The sequence below is a fragment of the Lissotriton helveticus genome, chromosome 1_1 (assembly GCF_964261635.1).
Source record: "Lissotriton helveticus chromosome 1_1, aLisHel1.1, whole genome shotgun sequence".
Taxonomy (NCBI): domain Eukaryota; kingdom Metazoa; phylum Chordata; class Amphibia; order Caudata; family Salamandridae; genus Lissotriton; species Lissotriton helveticus.
In genome coordinates this window covers 582,887,986-582,910,380 of record NC_136057.1, presented here as the reverse complement: position 1 = coordinate 582,910,380, position 22,395 = coordinate 582,887,986, and the positions used below count along the sequence as shown (strand labels likewise).

Sequence of the window (22,395 nt, the reverse complement as noted above, 5' to 3'; positions counted from 1 at the left end):
ATGCAGGAGATCGTGGATTATGTGCAAGTGCGGATCCCTGTAATTATGAGAAAAATGCAGCAGGAGCAGAATCACATAATTCCATTTGCCGCCCACACTCACTAAAGTAACTAGGAATGGGTAGGCTCTCAGATCGGTACTGAGCTGTACCTTTTTAGATTGCTACCCACATGGAATCTAAATTCCATTTAAACGTGCTGCCAATGTACATACAGTACTCACACTCAACCTAGGCAAACTAAATGTGAACCCAACTTCCACATGCATCTTATAAGCATCAAAATATATGGTCCTGGTTAAGAGGGACTGGTCCCACCTTTTCCAGGGAGGCCTGAAGCATCTTCCCCATCAGGAACCAAGGAAAAAGGCCTGTACTGCAATTAGAATCCATGCTTTCCCCACCACCGGACCCATGAAGCCCGGTTAGAGTGGAAGGTATCCACTCTCTTAAAGAGACTCCTTAATACTATAGGGGTCTCGATCCTTTTTACTAGGTAGGCACACGGTGAGCTTGCATAATAGCTGGGCTCTCATGGGCTTAAAGAAAAACACAAAATCTGCACAGGCAAAAAATGATAATGAGTATGGCAACACTCATTCCAAAGCCATGCAGGAGACTTTTTGACCCAAAAGAAATTATGAAAAGAGAGTGGGATCCAGAGGCCATTCCACAGAATAGGTCCACCGAGCACAAAGAATCTGAATCTCGCAGAAATTAGGTTACTTTAGCAGAGGAAGTTATCACTTAATTTTTGTGAAAATGGCAAAACTTCAGGGCCTTATTTACAAGGCCCCTTTTCCACCCGAGCATCACTTTTTGTGATGCTCTGGTGGCGTTTTATCCTGCTCCATATTTACAAGGCAGTGCTAAGCCACTTTGGGTGGCTTAACTCAGCCTTGTAAATATCGTTCCCTTTGATGCTGTTTTGTGCATGAAAGCGGAGAGCAATGGGTGTTGCTGTGGCGTTTCTAGACACAACCCAAGATTTACAAGGAATCCTAAATCTGAGGCAGCGCCAAAACATTAAGCCTCCGCAGGGGAGGTGTAAGGGTGGCCCAACAAGGAGAAATACGTTTGTTTCTCCTCGTTTTTCGCTCTTTCTATGTGTGCTGAATTCTGCAGCGCACATAGAATTAGAAAAACGCCATTAATGATTGATTTTGTGCAGGAAGGTGTTCCTTCCTGCACAACAACAATCATCCCTGCAACTCAGGCACCCTTGCACCATGGTGCAAGAGTGTCTGCGTTGGCGCACGGCTGTTGTTTGGGCTTTGATGTTGTGGGTGTGAGAACAGGAATGTGACATATATGCTTGCAAATACAGCACATTCCTGCAATTAGACAAAATTGTTTGCTGCACCGCACTGCACCATTGTCTTGTAAATATGCCCCTCCGTTTTTAGCGGTTTGCGTTGTAAATTCGGTGCTACTGTAGTTACTTCACCAAGATGGTGCACACATGACCATTACAAGACAGCTTTTCTTTTAAGCTTTCAGTAAGGCTTTGTATCATTTTACTGGTAGTGGGGAGGATGCTAAGTCAATGAACATTATTTAATGGGGAGGTATCCCGGTTTAAGCAGATTGATTCTTTAATGCTCTTCTGTAATTGCTTATTTATATTCTCTTCACTGCAATTTCTGTTTAAACATCAGACAGCGCCTTTGAAAAAGATGTGGAATATGCTTTACATATATTCTCCATAATTATTTTAGCATTTAACTAGCTATTTTGTATTCATTGTCTAGTAATTTATACCTGTAAAAGGATACCGCACATTTTGATAATTTGTGCTGTTTCAACAATTTACCACAACCGTCTGCTGTTACTCTGTATCTTGGGGACCCTGAATTTAGGCCATGGGGCAGTTTAGGCCATGATACTCAAATACCTTTTTTTCTTATCCTTTGTCTCATTTTACTAACACTCTCTGGTTGATTATGACCTGTTTGTTTATTATTCAATAAACACGACAATGTGATCAGTAACAGTACTATACAGTAAGGTTCCTTTAGTATGTGGTGAGCTGACGGCAATGGGTATTAACCTGTCTGTAAACAGCTTGTTCTTTGCTCATCCTTTAACCTTTTCTGTCCCGTGGAAATAAGACATTTGAGCATGAATGTTACAACTTTATTGTTACGCAGAGGCGTGTCTGAATTTGGGCCACAAGAGCCGTAGACATGCCAGATGTTTAGGTTGACCAGTGATTGTAAAATAATCATTTATGGACATCCTGAAAACACGGCTGGGATTCAGCCATCGTGGACCAGGAGTGGATACCACATACAACAGTGCAATGTCAAGTGCCTTCATGTGAACTACCTTACATTGTCAAAAAATAATTTTCTCTATATTCCTATGGATAATTTGCAGAGTTCTTTTAATCTATAATATAGTATTGCCACATGAATGGGGCGGTCAGCAGGAAGTCTAAAGTGTTTGTATGTAAGATATCTAGATGTGTTATGTTGCATTATAGTTCACCTGTTTTCTATTACTATTCATAGAGTTCGAGAGAGTGCACACGAAACACTAAAAGATGCAGACTTTGTCTCCACAGGTGCAATCTCCCTCCTTTGTCTAGGGACTACAGTAAGGACGTTGGAGCCAAGACACAACTGGTCACAGCGAACCCAAGTATAATCAAAAACAGGTAAATAGAATGTTACATTATGCTTCTATGCAAATCTGTATGAAGGTTAATAATGATGGGAAGGTTACTTTATCAAAAGTACCTTAAGTGCATAGTATAAAAAGATATAGGCAGATTCAATGTACCATTTCTCTTGTTCCTGCTTCCCAGGATTCAACCAAAGAAAATAGTTCATGTTCAAACGGTGCTCCAATGAAGCATGATCAAGGCTGGACCTATGAGTTGCTTATACATGCTACCATTTTAAGATAAAATCCAATAACAACGACACAGGGTCATGACTCCTAACCGGTAAGGCTGAGTCCAAACTATTAAATAACAAAACAGATGCCAATACCAGGTATTGTTCAATCACTTTAAATTTGACCTATCTGAAAGAAGCAAGAAGGTCCGTTTTTTAGTTTACGTCACTAGTTTATTTTTTGATTTCAACACTAGTGGAAACGAATTGTTTTTCTGTAACTTATTAAGTAACTGTTTTTTTTGGTGTGTATACAAAAACACTAATACATTAACGTATATACACATAATTCAAAAGTACACAAAAGATAGTTCCCATCAATTTTAAACACATTCAGGCTTGCACACTGGCCAATAACATTCATCCATCTACATTCATCCAACAAAAACAGTACGAATCCTAAAGGTCAAATGTCAAACACACAAAAGTATATATAACTGTGTCAATATACATATATACAATTTTCACATTTTAGAGTATTTTTCTTTTTTAATATACAATAATGATCAACCCTATTTTATTTGGACCTATTTAAAGGAAGAAATTCTAATTTCTGACAAGATGACCACACAACCGGTCGACGCGTTTCGAACTCCTCAGTACGGAGTTCTCCTCAGGACCAACAATCTACAATGACAAACAAATAGGATTTAACACTTATGTCCTTTAGATTTTATATACAATATCACAGATGAGCCTCCCAAGAATCGCTCTGTTCATACCTTAGTTTGGTGAATCAAACACTCCCAAAAATGTTGTTTGTTTAACACGATGGACAGCTGTAAATATAGAGACATAACATACATTTAACACAAGTTCCTGGCGTCATCACTACAAATATGGGTGCGAACCAGATAGACAGCAGGGCTTACCTTAGATCAAAATGATTGGAGCATTGTCTGGGGAAGAAATGGAATGCATATAAGTCTTCGTGATTAGAAATCCCTTTGTTCTAGAGCGCGAGTCTAATCTACTTGTGCTCACCAGTTGTTTGAAGTTCAAAAATCCTCTTCAACTTTTCGGAGCACGTGTGACTGAATCACCACCGCCCTACGGGAACACAACGGCAAATTACCGGGGTTACTGGTGGTTTGGAACAACTGGTTTGCCCTTTGACTCGTGGCTGCCGGTGTCTTCTTACCGTTGGCTTGCCGGAATCCGCCTCCCAAGTCGAGTGTCTTGGTGTGCAACTACCGGTTTGACTAACTGGCAATACTATTGGTTGTCCATGTGATCACGTGATTGCGAGCTCCGTAAGTTTCTTTGAATGGATTTAAAGCGATACCCGTCAGTGTGAAATTGTTGAACAATAACTTTATGAGGGTGGCACTCTCACAGTTTTAATTGATGGATCTACCCCTTGCAAGGACATGCCAAATCAGTGTTCTTGGAATCGAGGGATTAATTCGTCATGATATTTGATGGTCACTCAGGGACAAGCACCTGAATAGACATTTTTATCATCATGATTGTATCTATTTAGCTGAAAATTCTTCTCCAAGTGCGACTCAGTGGCTCTAAGCTCAGTGGGTTAATGCAATAGAATGCATCAAAACCCCAAAGTGTGAGTGCCCTTATTTAATGAACCATCAATATATGAATAAATTATCCGTCTCCCCTCACAATTTCAGAAATTTCATTGAGACCTGTGACAGAAGTATTGAATTTCATTATGAGCATCGCCTCCCGTTGGTTTAATCTTTCCTCTAGGTTTCCACCACGGGTGTCGTTCTCAATTTTTGAAATTACGGTCCATTGTAAGTCCTCTTCCGTATGTTGATGAATGTTCCAATGATGCACCAATGGTGCATTTGGTGTTTCTCGTCTAAGTCTGGATTTGTGTTGCGTTATCCGCTGCCTGATCTCTTGCGTTGTCTTTCCTATGTACAGCTTCGGGCAGGGGCAAATAACTCCATAAACCGCATTTTTGTTGAGACAGTTAGTGAACGTATTGTGCTTCCAATATATCCCATTGAAGGAGAATACTGATCCTTCCTTTGTTTGTGAACAGCAAAGGCAATTCCCACATTTATGATGTCCCTGAATAGGGGGCAGTCCTAACATTCCCCTCAATGAGGTTTTTTTCTGCCTGGGGCAATAATGCCCTCACGATGTGCTGTGCAATGTTCTTTTCTTTCTTAAAAGCGAAAAGTGGGACTTCATTAAGTTCACTATTAAGGTTTTTGACTAGATGCCAATTTTGGGTTACCATTCTCCGCAACAAATTGGCATGTGGACTGAAGGTGGAAACACAGACGATTCTTTTTTGTTCACAGTGTGTCTTCTTTTGTAACAAGGTCTCACGTGGTATCCACCACACGCGTTTGAGCGTATGTTTCAACAATTTTTTTGGATAACCTCTGGTGGACAATTAAAATACTAGTTCATTTGCATGTTTGAAGTATTCCTCCCTATTGGAACAATTCCTCCTGATCCGGAATTGGCGATATTGTTCATGGGGCTATATGAGAGGAAGTTCATCCATAATGATAATCCGTACTCTGAACACATCACAAAATATCTCCGGTACATTGATGCCGTTTTTATTATTCGGTCAGGGACACACGAAAAATTGGAGGAATTCATGGTGTGGATTAACAATAGGACAGAGGATATAAAATTCAGCCACTGCTCTTCCAATAAAACCATTACATTCTTGGATATAAGAGTGTATGCGTCAGAGGGTACATTGGGAACTACATTATTTAAAAAACCTACAGACCGAAACAAGTCCTTGCATTACACTAGTCATCATCCTAGAAACTTGAAGGACAACCTCCCGTTTGGGCAATTTCTCCGGATCAGGAGGAATTGTTCCAATAAGGAGGAATACTTCAAACATGCAAATGAACTAGTATTGAAGTTGTCCACCAGAGGTTATCCAAAAAAATTGTGGAAACATACGCTCAAACGCGTGTGGTGGATACCACGTGAGACCTTGTTACAAAAGAAGACACACTGTGAACAAAAAAGAATCGTCTGTGTTTCCACCTTCAGTCCACATGCCAATTTGTTGCGGAGAATGGTAACCCAAAATTGGCATCTAGTCAAAAACCTTAATAGTGAACTTAATGAAGTCCCACTTTTCGCTTTTAAGAAAGAAAAGAACATTGCACAGCACATCGTGAGGGCATTATTGCCCCAGGCAGAAAAAACCTCATTGAGGGGAATGTTAGGACTGCCCCCTATTCAGGGACATCATAAATGTGGGAATTGCCTTTGCTGTTCACAAACAAAGGAAGGATCAGTATTCTCCTTCAATGGGATATATTGGAAGCACAATACGTTCACTAACTGTCTCACCAAAAATGTGGTTTATGGAGTTATTTGCCCCTGCCCGAAGCTGTACATAGGAAAGACAACGCAAGAGATCAGGCAGCGGATAACGCAACACAAATCCAGACTTAGACGAGAAACACCAAATGCACCATTGGTGCATCATTGGAACATTCATCAACATACGGAAGAGGACTTACAATGGACCGTAATTTCAAAAATTGAGAACGACACCCATGGTGGAAACCTAGAGGAAAGATTAAACCAACGGGAGGCGATGCTCATAATGAAATTCAACACTTCTGTCACAGGTCTCAATGACATTTCTGAAATTGTGAGGGGAGACGGATAATTTATTCATATATTGATGGTTCATTAAATAAGGGCACACTTTGGGGTTTTGATGCATTCTATTGCATTAACCCACTGAGCTTAGAGCCACTGAGTCGCACTTGGAGAAGAATTTTCAACTAAATAGATACAATCATGATGATAAAAATTTCTATTCAGGTGCTTGTCCCTGAGTGACCATCAAATATCATGACAAATTAATCCCTCGATTCCAAGAACACTGATTTGGCATGCCCCTAAGCTTTTACATCCAGCGTCCTTGCAAGGGGTAAATCCATCAATTAAAACTGTGAGAGTGCCACCCTCATAAAGTTATTGTTCAACAATTTCACACTGGCGGGTATCGCTTTAAATCCATTCAAAGAAACTTACGGAGCTCGCGCTCACATGATCGCATGGACAACCAATAGCATTGCCAGTTAGTCAAACCGGTAGTTGCACACCAAGACACTCGACTTGGGAGGCGGATTCCGGCAAGCCAACGGTAAGAAGACACCGGCAGCCACGAGTCAAAGGGCAAACCAGTTGTTCCAAACCACCAGTAACCCCGGTAATTTGCCGTTGTGTTCCTGTAGGGCGGTGGTGATTCAGTCACACGTGCACCGAAAAGTTGAAGAGGATTTTTGAACTTTAAACAAACGGTGAGCACAAGTAGATTAGACTCGCACTCTAGAACAAAGGGATTTCTAATCACGAAGACTTATATGCATTCCATTTCTTCCCCAGACAATGCTCCAATCATTTTGATCTAAGGTAAGCCCTGCTGTCTACCTGGTTCGCACCCATATTTGTAGTGATGACGCCAGGAACTTGTGTTAAATGTATGTTATGTCTCTATATTTACAGCTGTCCATCGTGTTAAACAAACAACATTTTTGGGAGTGTTTGATTCACCAAACTAAGGTATGAACAGAGCGATTCTTGGGAGGCTCATCTGTGATATTGTATATAAAATCTGAAGGACATAAGTGTTAAATCCTATTTGTTTGTCATTGTAGATTGTTGGTCCTGAGGAGAACTCCGTACTGAGGAGTTCGAAACGCGTCGACCGGTTGTGTGGTCATCTTGTCAGAAATTAGAATTTCTTCCTTTAAATAGGTCCAAATAAAATAGGGTTGATCATTATTGTATATTAAAAAAGAAAAATGCTCTAGAATGTGAAAATTGTATATATGTATATTGACACAGTTACATATACTTTTGTGTGTTTGACATTTGACCTTTAGGATTCGTACTGTTTTTGTTGGATGAATGTAGATGGATGAATGTTATTGGCCAGTGTGCAAGTCTGAATGTGTTTAAAATTGATGGGAACTGTATTTTGTGTACTTTTGAATTATTTCTATATACGTTAATATATTAGTGTTTTTGTATACACACCAAAAAAACAGTTACTTAATAAGTTACAGAAAAACAATTCGTTTCCACTAGTGTTGAAATCAAAAAATAAACTAGTGACGTAAACTAAAAAACGGACCTTCTTGCTTCTTTCAGATAGGTCAAATTTAAAGTGATTGAACAATACCTGGTATTGACATCTGTTTTGTTATTTAACCATTTTAAGATAGGCGCAGTGGAATCTAGAACGCACTACTATCCAATAGTCTGAAAACTGCCTTAAGCGGGTGCATAGATTTGAAGATGTATAGCTGTCCTGAGACCTGAAGAAGGATAATTACTCTGACGAGTGGTGAGCTCTGTTTCTCTCCTTTGAACCCTGACAGGTGATGATGATGATGCCCTCTACAAAGTGGAAGGTATCCACTGTAACTTTCATTAGACATGGTGTTCTTCTGGAAATCTGCAAGTCTGCCGGTTTATTAAGGTTACAGGGGCGTAATAGCTAGGAAATAGAATTAAAAAACCTTAGAAATTCACTGAAAAAAACAAAGGTTACAGGAATGTTATATTAAGGTTAACATTCCACTTGTACAAAACCAGAGAAATTCAGCAGTTATAGGAAACTGAGCTAACTATAACTCGTTCCCCTGCAATGCACTGCTTATGATCTCACATATTACATCACTCATGACATGGTCTGTGATCAGTAAATTTATTTCACACAGTGAAAAATATACTTGAAGAATTTTTTTTAATAAAGTTTAAGTCTTAATATTTAGTAAGATATTGTTTTAAATTTGCGTTTTGTAATCAATTTAGGAGAAAACCAAAACAAATTTATATTCGCGTCTACCAATGTCACAGCGGTTACGCCGGTAGTCAAAAAGAGCTTGTGGTTTGTACAAAGTGTAAAACATATATATAGACATCTTCTACTGTATGTTTAACAGTAGAGCTTTATTAGTGTACTTTTCAAACTCATATTTTTGTAGTGAGTTATCAGAAAAATCGTCTTCAAACATTATTTTCCATTTTTATGAACAGCAAAAGTCGAGATGACGTTGTTAACCGTGGCAATCAAGCCTTTTACATAAAGCATAAAACACATAAATCCACACATATTACAATATTTTACACACTTGGGGTTTCTTACAGTATTCTCTAAAGCCATGTTTTTCTAGAGAGTTTATATAAAAACCATCTCTAAAACCTATTTTCTGTTTTTGCGGTAACTCCAGAGATCGCAATAAATACAAAACAATGATGCCTAGGGATCAATAATCTAAACAAATAGGGAAACAAGATACCATTAATTATCTCTTTCCAATGTGTTATTACACTAATGAAATAAATCTGTATCTATAATTTCCTTAACCAATGGCAACCAGAAAATAATTTTTCAAATGAGATATTATTTGTGGTATTTATTTTACCTTCTTTTCTTAGTGTTTTAGTCACTACTTTGAAAACACATATATGCATATACACAACATTATTACAAATATACATATATATACTATATACACATGAAAAACATTATATACATACACACAGTATATTCAAGTCCAACAAAAAATAGCATACATATATTTTTGGTAATTATTTGAACCTACAGGTTTCTTCGCCCTTAATATATTTTACAAAAGGAAGCTTACAATCATATTATAAACAAAAGCATTCCTTATACATAAGGGTCATCAATCATAAAGGAGAGTATAAGAGATATAACCGTAAACCTCTCTTTATTTTTATATACTCCCTATGAGTTTCTTTTAAATATTCAAAAGAATTTTGCTGGTGCCTTTAAAACAAAAAAGTGTCGACGCGTTTCAGCCTATTCAATTTTCAGGCCTCATCAGGACTAGGGCGTTCGTGGTTCCGCCAGTCTTATTTCTTGAGAAACGGCTATATCGAAGAATTCTCTGTCGGATGTTCCACTTTCCACTTTCCAACATGCAATACCAATAAATGCGTGCCTTCCAGGAGTATAAATCTCCACTCGCTTATGTACCAACTGCGAGCCCTCTCTGTGTGGTAATATCTTCTCGTTATTGTGGCCAAGTAACGAATTGCTGAAAGTTATGAATTCTCCTGTCACCGCATTGTCATTCCGCGTTCCAACTAGCCGCCATTGCGCCCTCAGTGGAATCCAGAGATCGCAATGACATCTGTAATCACGATACCCCTGGACACATTGCGAAAACGGAAAACAAAAGGAGACATTCAATGACCACCAACACATCCAAAAATATTATGTAAAAAAATGCATTCTGAATATTGTACTACCCATATTACCTTATATATACTTCTTTCAAAGCATGTTTAAACTCATATTCTTGTAACAAATGTCTTTAAAAACCATCTTTCCGACCTATTTTCTATTTTCGCGGTTCTTTAGGACTTTGGGATGACACCATTAACCACGATGATCGCGCCTTTTCCAAAAGAGGAAACACACATATATCCACACATACAACAGTATTTTATGCACCAGGAGTTTCTTACAGTATTCTCTAAAGTCGTTTTTGTAGAGAGTTTCTATAAAAACCACCTATAAAATCTTTTTTATTTTTTTACGGTGACTCCGGAGATTGCAATGCCGTTGGTAATCGCGATTCCCCTGGACATGTCACGGAAGCAGAGAACAAAAGCAGACATTGAATGACCACCAACACATCCAAAAATAATATATAAAAAAATCCATTTTGAACTTTGCCCTACACATTTTACTATATACATACTTCTTTCAAAGCATGTTTAAACTCATATTTTTGTACTAAGGGCCACATTACGATGGCGATCGGAAAGCAATCCGACCAACTCCTTGTCGAAATCGGTTCTGACTGACTCGGGTTCAGAGAGTCAGACCGCCCAATTACGATGGTTCCTAACACCATTCGAAAACTCTCCCATTGACTTCAATGGGAGCCTGTATTCCGACCGATAACACAGGCTCCCTGTGTTCCGACCGACAACACAGGCTCCCATTGAAAAAAGGGATGGTTGCAGAAAACCTTGCACCCTGTTGCAGGCACCCATGATGCCTGCCACACTGTGCATGGTTTTAAAGAGGGAACCCATTGGTACCACTACGGGCCCCAACCAGATGCTTCCAGGTGCAGGGGGACCTGCTAGGTGCCCCCCAAGTCAGTTTCCGACAGCCATTCCATATCGATCAGACCGATTCGGAAAGGCTGTCCGTATCCGACGTTGTAATACGTCGGTCGGAAACACAGTCCATAGAGGTGTACAATTCGGCTCTGACTGACTCGGATCCTCCGAATGCTGGTCAGACCAAACGGTTACCTTCCATCATAGTTGGTCGGTTGGAAATGATTCAGAGTCAGCCAGAAACATGAGTTCCGACACGGCTTAGGAAAATCTGCATGCCGTGCGGAGCCTTTCCGACCTACATCATAATGAGGCACTTAGTGTCTTTATAAACAATCTTTCAGACCTATTTTCCATTATCGCAGTTATTCGTGACGTCGCAATGACGTCGTTAGCTGCAATGATCAGGCCTTTTCCCGAAAGTGAAAACATATGCATGCACAAACTTTACAGTGATTTACACACTAGAGGTTTATTACTGAACACTTCAAACTCATATTTTCCTAGTGTATTTCTAGAACAACCATCTCTAAAACATATTTTCTGTTTTCGCGGTGAGGCCAGAGTTCACGATGATGTCGGTAATCGTGATCCCCACAGTTACGTTGTGAATGCAGAAAGAAAAAGCAGGATTTTAAAAGCCACCACTACATTAAAAAAAATATAACTATATAATTGATTCTAACCAACACAGTAGATGATTTACTATATAAATAACTCTATAAAAACATTTCTCAATTTCTCTATAAGAATGTGTATTAATGATTCATTCATATATTTTTTTATTTTCACCAATATTCACGACACCGCTGATAGTCGCGATGGCCCCGCAATGGGACACGGGGGCCGCTCTGGTGGTCGCAGCATCAGCACGGATATCACGCGCAATAAAAAAAATCTATTTTGGACACATAATTTGGGTCTTTAACACCTCCTGTTCTCAACCATGATTATCTCCACCATGAACCCTTATGGCTTCCACACAGATTTTCAGCCCCGGGAACAATTCTCTATAGATATAATGGAAGCCGCCACTTTCTTCTCAGGATGCGTCAGCCAATCAGAGCATTCTCATTGGCGCGTGCATTTGCTATTCATTACGAAACCACAGTGAAATATCCATGGCCAGATGTATCACTATAATTTTAAACTTACGTTTCTCAAAAATAGCAGCTGTCACTGACCAGGGGTTGGGGAGTGGCAGCCAGGGGGCGGGTTGTGGAATGCTGGTTGGGGTGAGTTTAAATAATACAAATAATTCAACCTACCTGCTTGCCGTGCCCTCCTACCGCTCCTCCTTATCGCGTCTCTCCTCCTCCTGCGGGCAGGACCAGGAAGCAGCATGGGAGCACCCAGGCTACCCTGAGCCAATCACAAAGCTGCAATGCAGCGTTGTGATTGTTGGGAGTGCCATGGCTCAGATAGACATAGAGGCCTGGGCATGTTCTCCACCCAGGCTATAATGCAGCCTGGATGGAGAAGAAGGAAAGTGCGTATGACTGTTATGGTCGACCCAAGAGGGCCGTCTAAACAGTCATGTGCACTTAGGAGTGGGTCAAGCCACTCTTCGGCTACTCTGTCTGCCCCACCCACCCCTCCTCGCCTCGCAAAGCATAGCTGCTGTGCACTAAAAATGAAAAAAATAAATGATAACTGAGTTACTATCCTTTTATTTTTTCTTGTACTGCTGAAAGAAAACTGGTGATGCTCCTCCGCCTTAGCGGAGGAGCAAAAACTACTGAATAGATTTACACCAAGTAAGCAAAAGGTACTTTCTTGAACTGACATCTACCTCCCTGCCAAATTTGGTTCAAGTCCATTCAGCGGTTCGGGCTGTAGGTGTGGCTAAAGGTTCCTATGGCAATTCCTATGGGAATTAACATTACAACACAACCTTATTTCGTGCCCCAAATTCTCTGTCTCCACTGCACCTATCCGCCCCAAACTTTGCATAACAATTGTACCCTCTGTGACACCTTTTTGGTACAATTGCATGCAGATTGGTCAAACGACCAACTGGTTATAGTTAGTACCAAAGTTTCCATTAGAAAATCGTTATTTGTTTTGACAATAACTTTGGCGCTGCTTGACAAATCTTCAGGAAATGTTTTTAAAAAATCTGGCGCAAAGCGATGCTCGCGCGGCAAGAGATTTTGTGTATGAGGGGTTTTCAGAGAGGGACTCAAAGCCCCGCCCCTCATTTCCATTGACTGGCGTCACCGTTTATGCTAAACGGTGGCCTGCTATTGGAAATTAGGGTTTTCTATTGACGCTCTTTTTGCCTCCGATCCGGAATGGGCCGCCTGCTTTGCTGCTGTTGTAAAGCACTTTCTTATCTTTATAGGGTAGTTAGAAACACATGGCCCCATAAAGATGATGCTTTGTCTTTTTTTTTAAGGAGCTTGGGGGAGGGGGCAAAGCGAGACACATGCAGCAGAGCGGACTACGCCAGGACGGACTGAACCTCTTCTTTCAGGACTCACTCACCGGTAGACGATCCCCTCCTTTCTTCCTCTCCCTCTTCTCACTGCGCATGCGCACCAGCACGGCAAGCCACTTCCGGGTAGACGGAGACACGCATCGTGGGGGTGCACGCACGGTGCTAGGCCAAGCTGAGAGAAGTTATAACGTAAAATGGCATGGTTGACTAAATTAATCGGCAAGAAAAGAAAACTGTGATAGTATAACTTCATTTTTATATTGCACTGAGGATAAAAGGGTCATTTTGCATGTACGCGCTGACTAAATGAAGCAAGTGCTTTTTTTCGCTTTGTTTAGTGATCCAAGTTACATCTGTAAACAAAACAAAATAAGCATTTACAATGCAATAGGTCTCGCATTGACGCAAGTTTGAGCTATTGGCATTGCAAATAACAATGCCTTTTATTTTTCTTTTCTTTTCAAAAACATTAAAAAAAAGGCATTGTAATTTACAATGCCAATAGCTTAAACTCTTGTAACTGTGAGACCTATTGCATTGCAAATGCTTGTTGGTTCAGCTGCTGCTTTGAAAGTTTCGGGGTGATCCATCAAGCAGGGGCTGAGAAAAAAGGGCAGTTCCAAAGCATGTTTTTCCCGTGATATGTCTATGGGGATTATTCATTTTTTTTAACATGACTACAGCCTGAACCACTTAACGGAATGACACCAATTTGGCAGAAAGCTAGATGTTGATCCAGAAAGTGTGCTTTTTGTGATTTGGTGTACATCGTTCAGTAGTCTCAGAGATATTTAAGTTTAAAAAATATAGATATCTGAGAGCCCAAAATCCTCCTGAAATTTTGTTGGATGCCAACACTTCACTTGGCATCCCACACAGCCAAAAAAAGCATTTTTTTTAAACATTTCAGCAGGATGCGTGGATCCTGCCTAAAAATGTTTTTTAATGAAGCTCAGGCTCTTGCGCTTTATTTTTAATCAGCCCCCTGTAGGACCAGGTCCCGGTGGCATTGTAATAAAGGAGGGGGGCACATGTCCCACCCTCCTGGTGATCATTGATGCCCCAGAGACCACCACCTACCGGGGGCTTCATGAACAAAAAATGTGGGTAAGGCCCGAATAGCCTCCGCTGCTGTCCTGGGGACCACCTCCTCCCCGGGGCTTATTTATTTAACCATGTGGGGCCTCTTGGACCCCCCCACCCCAGTGTCTGCCACCTCCCAAGGGCTTTAAGTTTAAAGAATGCGGGGGTGCGTGGACCCTCCCTACCGCCCACCTCCATGGGGCTTTAATTTAAGTAAAATGGGGGTGACACAGATGCCCCGCAACCCCAGTGACTGCCACCTCCCTGGGGCTTGTCTAACATGTAATGTGGGAGGGCCCTTTGGCCCCCTGCAGCCCCGGGGCCCGCCAACTCCCTGGGTTCAAATTGAAGAGGGTAGCAGCTCCCTCTATGTCAAAGCAATGCCAGCTCTCGCAGGTGGTGTGGAGCCGGCAAGGCCCGCTGGACCTCCAGGCTCCCCCATCGGTCCCAGTGGAGAGTGGGCCCCTCCCCATTCAAGAAATGCCTGGCCCTGGGGGACGGAGTTCCCGAGGTGAAATTGGCCCAGAGAAAAGGGTCAACGCAGCCCCCTGCCAGAGTAAATATATATGTTTTTTAAAAGGCTGGCAATTCACCAGAGGCTCACCCCCTTTCTCCACCACCCAGCAAACTCTCTTCCTGGTGCACTTCTGGTTGGGGGATGAAGCCACCTTAGGTCCAGAGGGTTTGGGGGGGCCAACAAGCCTTCCTGTTACCTCCAGTAAGTCCCATACAGTGGGTTTGCTGAGAGGTCTTCCGAAGCTAAGCTCCCTTTCTCCACCACTCTGCAAATGCACCTCCTGGCATACTGGTGGTTGGGGGATGAAATCCCCTTGGATGCTGAGGGTCCTTGGGGCCAACAAGCCATCCTGTTACCTCCAGTAAGTCCTACACAGTCTGATTGCTGAGAGGACTTCGGAGGCCATGGCCCCTTTCTCCACCACTCTGCAAACATGCCTCCTGGTGCACTGCTGGTTGGGGGATTAAGTACCTTTAGATGCTGAGGGTCTTTAGGGTCCATCAAGCCCTCCTGTTGCCTCCAGTAAGTCCCACACAACAGGATTGCTGGGAGGGTGTTGGAGGCCACACACCCTTTCTCCACCACTGTGCAAACATGCCTCCTGACACACTGCTGGCTCAGGGGTTAAGTTCTTTTGGGGGCTAACTACCCCTCCTGTTACCTCCAGTAAGTTCCACAGATCGTGATTGGTGTGAGGTCTTTGGAGGCCACACACCCTTTCTACACCACTCTACAAACATGCATCCTCGTGCAATACTGGTTAGGGGATGAATTTCTTTTGGATGCTGAGGGACCTTTGGGACCATGAAGCACTCCTGTTAACTACAGTAAGTCCCTTACAGCGGGATTACTGAGAGCTGGTCAAAGGCCTCGCCCAGTTTCTCCATCACTCTGCAAGCTCGACTACCAGTTAAAAAAACATAGGAATTCAATATAGGTCAGGAAATCGTTTTATACAAAAAACCTGGCCTAATAAGGGATAATGTTAACCTGCTCTAGTGGGTCACTTTCATCTGAAATCTCTTCAGAACAAACACCAGTTTATTTTCAGCACATGTGTTGAAGTCATTAGTAAAATAGACCTACCTCGTTACCCACTTAGTTAGCTATTTATTTTAAGCACTGAGTATCGACCAAACACTTTGCATATCTAACAACCTCAGAATCCATTAATTATTATCAATCACACATAATTATAAAGCATTCACATATTGGGAGATCCTTTTATTGCATTCTCTATCTCCCTAAGTCCATTAGCCAGCACATCTTTGCTCAGTAAGCATGAGATTGGTTCGAGCACTATTACAAAGAGCAGTTGGGATAAGCGGAAGCCTTGTCATAGCCTGTGAACAAAGCTGAAAGGAGGATAGTGGCAGCATACGATTAACCTTCACCCTTGCATTTGAGGCAGTATACAGGAGTCTCATCCACGAGAGGAACTTTGAGCATTGTCCCATGTACTGAATCAAAGGCCTCTTGGGCATCAAGTGATAAAAGAACAATTTGGTCCCGATTTAGCATATTTCACAAAACACTACAATGTACACAAGCACAGTCTTGTTGACCAACAAGGCATACATTTAGACTAAATAAGATGCATGAATCAATTTTGCCATTGACATCCTATATAATCGGTTGGCTGGTACCTTTGCAAAAATGTTAATCTCAGGATTTTATGGTGATATGGCCTATACATGGTGCATTTGTCAGGTGCTTTCCTGAATGTATGCATTAGTATGTTTGTGGCCATTCACTGCCATACTTAAGTATGCTGGCACACACCCCATCTAGCCTCTTCAAACATACACGAGATATGTGCTGCCGTTTTACTAGAACAACCTACACATTTTAACACGGAACTTATTTGGTCTCCCTTAAATTGATTTATTGCATTTCTATTTCTTCCCCGTCACATCCACTTCCAGCCTTTTTCTATCTTCTGCGCTCATTATGACAACTTGCACATTCAAAAAAAGGATCTTTGAAATGTGAAACACCTAATCATAACTCACTTAACTGAATATATGTAAACGCATAAGCTACTCAAAATGTAGTGACTTTCAGTCAAAAATTCAGAAATTAGAACATTTACAATATGACACTATTTACGACTGTATGTTAGTGATACTTAACTGATCACTGTGCATTGTGGTCGTATTTATTTCTATAATGCTGCTATATCTTAGGAGGTGTACATTTAACTTTAAGAGTAGGAAGAGAAATACAATACAAGAAAAAGATTTTATGGAAACTGGTGAGGATTTCTGGGATGACAGCCACAATCAGGTTTGGAGATGTCAGGTCTTTAACAAAGGTATAAGAGGGTGGGAAGAAAAGTGTTTATTTAGTGGGAAGGGCAGTGCATGAATTTGAAAATATCGTGTAGGATTTTGCTCTCTTGTAGTAGCTACCTTTTTCCAAAAATCTAAAATTCAAATGAGTTTGGGGTTAGGATTGACAGCGTGCCTACCTCATGCCTGCAACAAAACGATAGTCAAAATAAATAACTCTGATCTTCCTATTAAAATTGCTCCTGATTGGCCAAAATCTTTTCAAATGTAATTTGTAGTTAGCTCCCCCACTCATGCTAGTTGACAGATGCAAGAACCTTGGTTTGCTACTATTTTGTCTCTTAAAAATTCTCAGAAATATCCTAGAATTTCGTAGTCTTACATTGAGTTTTTCTTTAGGCACAGATTCCAAGGGGCAGATTTATGAGGCCCTTGCGCCTCCTTGCGCCGCAATTGCGTCACTTAATGTGACGCAACAGCGGCGCAAACAATGCACCCTATTTACAACGTGACGCATCTCCGAACGCCTCCTAAAAGTGGCTGAGTGAAATCTATGAGATTTCACTCAGTCACTTTCTACGTCAATTCCTTACGCCTACTTGAAGCAGGCGTAAGGGTGACGCACCATGCATTGAAGAGGTGGCCCCTGTGCATTGCAGGAGTCATGTCGCACTTGCGACATGACTCCTGCAATGCGCCGCCCGTACGCCGAGAGATGCGTCACGCATCTTCACTGCCTTGCACCATGGTGCGCCGCATTGTAAATGCGGCGCACCATGGGTGGCGGAGCAGTGGCGCACTGTGGCGCACATTAACTGGCGCATCCCTGGGGATGCGCCAGTTAACATAAATCTGCCCCCAAATGTTTTCATAAGTGGTAAACCTATTAAATAGTCTGCTGCTACCAAAGTCCATGGCTATACCTCAAGTCTGGGTTTCAAGCCCCTGTTGTGGGAGCACGTTTGATAATCAAACTGTGTACTCTTTGTCTGTGTTGAAGGCTTGTTTCTACAACAGTATCTTTCAAAATGTGGGCTATATTTGAGTCTTTGGGAGTGTAAGCCACAGGCAAAAAAAGTAAATGGGAACTCAAATATAGTTATTATGTGTAACCATGTAGGACCGTGTGTTATAGATCCTTGACAATAAAAGCCCAATTTCACAAGACTGCAAACGAGTTATCTCCTGCAGTAAAGTTCTGCCTTGAAATGTGGTAATGGTAGTGTATGCTGGTAAATGTAGTGTGGAGCGATACCATCATCCCCTTTGGTATCGATAAATGTAGTATTAACAAAACATATAGAGCAATTTGCTTAACCAGCACCATTTACCATCACTTTTCCAAAACATCTTCTGCGCCAGAGTACACAAATATCTCCTAAAAGTTGTTTTTATTAAGCCCTTTTAGGGTGAGAGTTAGTGCGTTTTAAAATGCAAAAGATTGCCCCAGGAACTAAAACTCGAAATTCCAGATCATACTAGATCTGCAGGTCAACTGTATCTTAGAATGCAACATTTGCAGTCCTGCCAAGTATCACGCATTAGGCGTGATGCTAACGCATTTCAGTGAGGTGATCCGCATCACCGCACTGAAATGCGACGTCACGCATATAGCCTGTGCCCACTAAGCGCTGTGATCACAAAAAACTAGTGTCAGTCACTGTCAATGTCAGAGGTCGGCAGCCTGCGCTGCACGGGAGACTTCTCAATGGGAGAGAAGCTCAATTCAACTGTATTGAATCGAAGGCTGCGCAGTAGAGCGGCGTACTTTCACTTTCGGAGTCCTTTGTCAGTTAGTCACAGACTTTGATAGGCCACGTGACAGGACGTCCTGACGCCCGCGGCGTGTGCCCAGCAGGCGTAAATTCAAGCTCCTTGGCTGCTCGCAACGCAGTGGAACAGGCAACTCTACCTAAATCCAAAATGGAAATTATCCCGGGACCGGACCGCCCGACAGTTGGTACGCCGGAGGAATTATTAATTGCCGCTACTGAAGAGGGCACAGAACGGCGCTAGAGAGAGACCTTTAAATCAGCTGGGCCTCTCCCTGCAGAAACGAATTTAAGTGTTGCAGCGAACTGTTGTATTTTCTTAGTTAGGGGGTAGGTGCTGTGGACTCTCTGGCTCAGGCAGGCATGGATGGCAGCCGGGCTAACAGCACGCAAATAGAAGTCATTAATTCCCATTACCAGCTACAATACAGCACTTCTCGCAGTGAAGACATGCTGCTTAGTTCAGGTGACGTCGCTGCTCAGGCACATTCTAAAACTGCTGTTTCAACCCGTGCCCCCTTTACCATAGCTGCCAAGGTTTAAGATTGCTATGTGTGACATTTTCATAATGTCACTGTAATTATGAGTGACATTTCAATGACTATGAGTGACACTGTCTAGCGAGCAAAATCAAGTAATTTAGACAAGTAAAACATTTAACTATAAGAAATTACACCCAACTAAGCAAAGAGAAACTAAGAAGATTTAAAAACTGCTGCGAACTACCAGAAATTGGAGGGCACTTGCTTATGTGTGGCATGTACATGGTATTAGTGGACGTATGAATGACATTTAACTACCGAATGTGTGACACTTAGAGTAACACTTTCTCATAAGTAAAACCAAGTAATGAGCTGCACGGAAAGAGAAATATAAAAATTCTTACACAAGTTCTAATATCTTGCAACTGGAGCAAACCTCATGAAATGAAAGGTTACCCTTGCTTTATTATGCACTCTAAATGTCTGCAGTTTTTGTGGCAGTCTATCTTATACTGTACACAATACAATTTTGAAACAATTTCCATATTCATGTGCTCACTCACAGCCTGGCTCCTCGTAGCACTATAAGAAGTAACTAGCACTACTGAACCAGGAAGGACAAACTTATATTCCTCTGTGGCTACAGTTGCACTGAGCTGGAAATTGCCAGACATCATTTATCACACTTACAACATGAATACAATTCGTCCTGTGAGTAAACAAAAACTCCCGGGGCATGCTCATTCTGAAATGAATGGTGGGCAGTAACCTGCATTGCTGCCTTGTATTGATAACGAAATGCTTTAGAGATCAACTGAACGGGACACACAGAGCCTGTAGACTCACCCGTCGGCTGCCGAAAAACAAGTGCTTCTGCATGTACCAGTCAGAGCGCTTCACCACTTCGACATCGTTTCTCCTGGTGGCTGAGCTCTTCGGTTCTTATAGTTAAATGTTTTACTTGTCTAAATTACTTGATTTTGCTCGCTAGAAAGTGTCACTCATAGTCATTGAAATGTCACTCATAATTACAGTGACATTATGAAAATGTCACACATAGCAATCTTAAACCTTGGCAGCTATGCATTTGTAATGCGAGCTGCTAATTTCTTGAGCAAGAACCATAAACCCACTATAAACTGTGTTCTTGCTATGCACTTCAAGATTCAATAAATCCCATTTATTGCTCAGAATCATTGCATACGGTATTACGCATGATACAAGAACGGTGAAGGGAGCAACACATACATAAATTTCACCTGGGCTCTGGAGATGGTTCCGACCTCACTATTCAGTGTTGTTATCCCTCCCCCCCTCGCCCTGAAGTTTGTGTCTAGTTGCGCCCCTGGTGGCCAGGCCACGGTACGTTGTGTTTGTGGGGGGAAGGGTGTGGTGGGGCTGAGATTCTGTCATTACGACACAGGAAACAGGTGTGCTTGAGACACACAGGATTACAGAATCCTCCACAGGATGCTCTGAAGCAGGCTGAGAGGCGCTGGATATGAAGGGGACCGAGACACTTCATATTACAGCGAGCTGGCTTGCTAAAATCAACAATGTTTAGAACAAATATAATGAGCGCAGGCGTGTTTTTCATGGTTCTGGAGTTAAATTGAGAAAATACACAGACGTTCTTTGCATGAAGTTCACACATATTTAGGTTTTTTCTTGCAAGCTTCCAAATTATTTAATACTTTTTTCAGGAGTATGGCTCGTATGGCTGTTTCGTGCCCTGTTACCTTTGGTCATTCTTTGAAAGTGCTATGTTGCACAGTAACTACCCGTCAGATCTTAGCTGTTGTCGGCCACGGCGATAAAGTGCGACAAGGAAGGGGCGACCGGATGTCTGCTCGTGAGAGTTGCAGAGACTGCCTTGGACTCTGCAGCAGACAGGAAAGACACGGTTACTCTTTGCTTCCGGCACTTGCTTGCGTGAACCTAATACTGCATTATGATGAAATTCGGGTTTGGGCATAATATGATATTTGGGTTATTGTAACGCACGGTGATACGCAATCCATGCTTTGAACGAAACTGTATTAGAACCAGATGAACCCTGGGGGCATATTATCAAGTAAGGGCGTTACATTATCGCCGCTTTATCGGCAGTTTCCTGCCGATAAAAGCAGCGATAATGTAACGCCCTTACTTGATAATATGCCCCCTGATGTTTGGCTGTTAAAGTATTTCAATTTGTAACAGATAGGAATACACCACTCAAAACTAACACATCATAGCCACGATTTAGGTATTTATTTTGGGAGGAGCCTTTCGTTTGGCTAAAGTTAACTCACTTAGCAATCACATTCATATGTAGTTTCGGTCTAAGGCTCGGATGTGGGTCATCCAAAATTTTGAGAAACTTTTTATAAAACCCAAAACGTTATTGAATATTGGAAGTTAGAGGGTTAGGGTAGTATGGAAGCTTTTATCCTACCATGTATCATGAATTTAATACAACATTTAAAAACATAAATTGACATTCAGTATGAACCTCAATGGAAAAAGCAGTTTCAATTTAACTTGGCCATCACCCAGTGAACATCAAAACCGATACAAAGATGCACACCTAATTTCCCTTGGTTTTATGTAATTTACTCAAAAGAGAAAAACAAATAGAGAAATGGTGAATAGCCAGATGCCTAGAAGTGAAGTGTTACAAGCACCACTACTGATCTGTTTTGTACTATCTTAGATCCACCAGTGACTATGGACGCCACCAAAAGTCCGGTTTGTAACTTTGCTCTGTGCAGTATTAACACTAGAGATACTCACTTGGCTGATTTTTCTGTCACAAATAATGCAACAAAAAACCAATCCTTTACAGGCACCT

The 22,395-nt window shown here is 41.7% G+C and overlaps 1 protein-coding gene across 1 annotated transcript in view; it reads left to right on the top strand.

Annotated features, from left to right (window-relative positions):
• Nucleotides 1-22,395, top strand: part of ST8SIA1 (ST8 alpha-N-acetyl-neuraminide alpha-2,8-sialyltransferase 1) — a 602,520-nt gene that overhangs the window by 474,143 nt on the left and 105,982 nt on the right. The window contains exon 4 of the mRNA XM_078674082.1: nt 2,565-2,657. Coding sequence (XP_078530208.1) covers nt 2,565-2,657 — 93 coding nt within the window. The remainder of the gene's footprint in view (nt 1-2,564; nt 2,658-22,395) is intronic.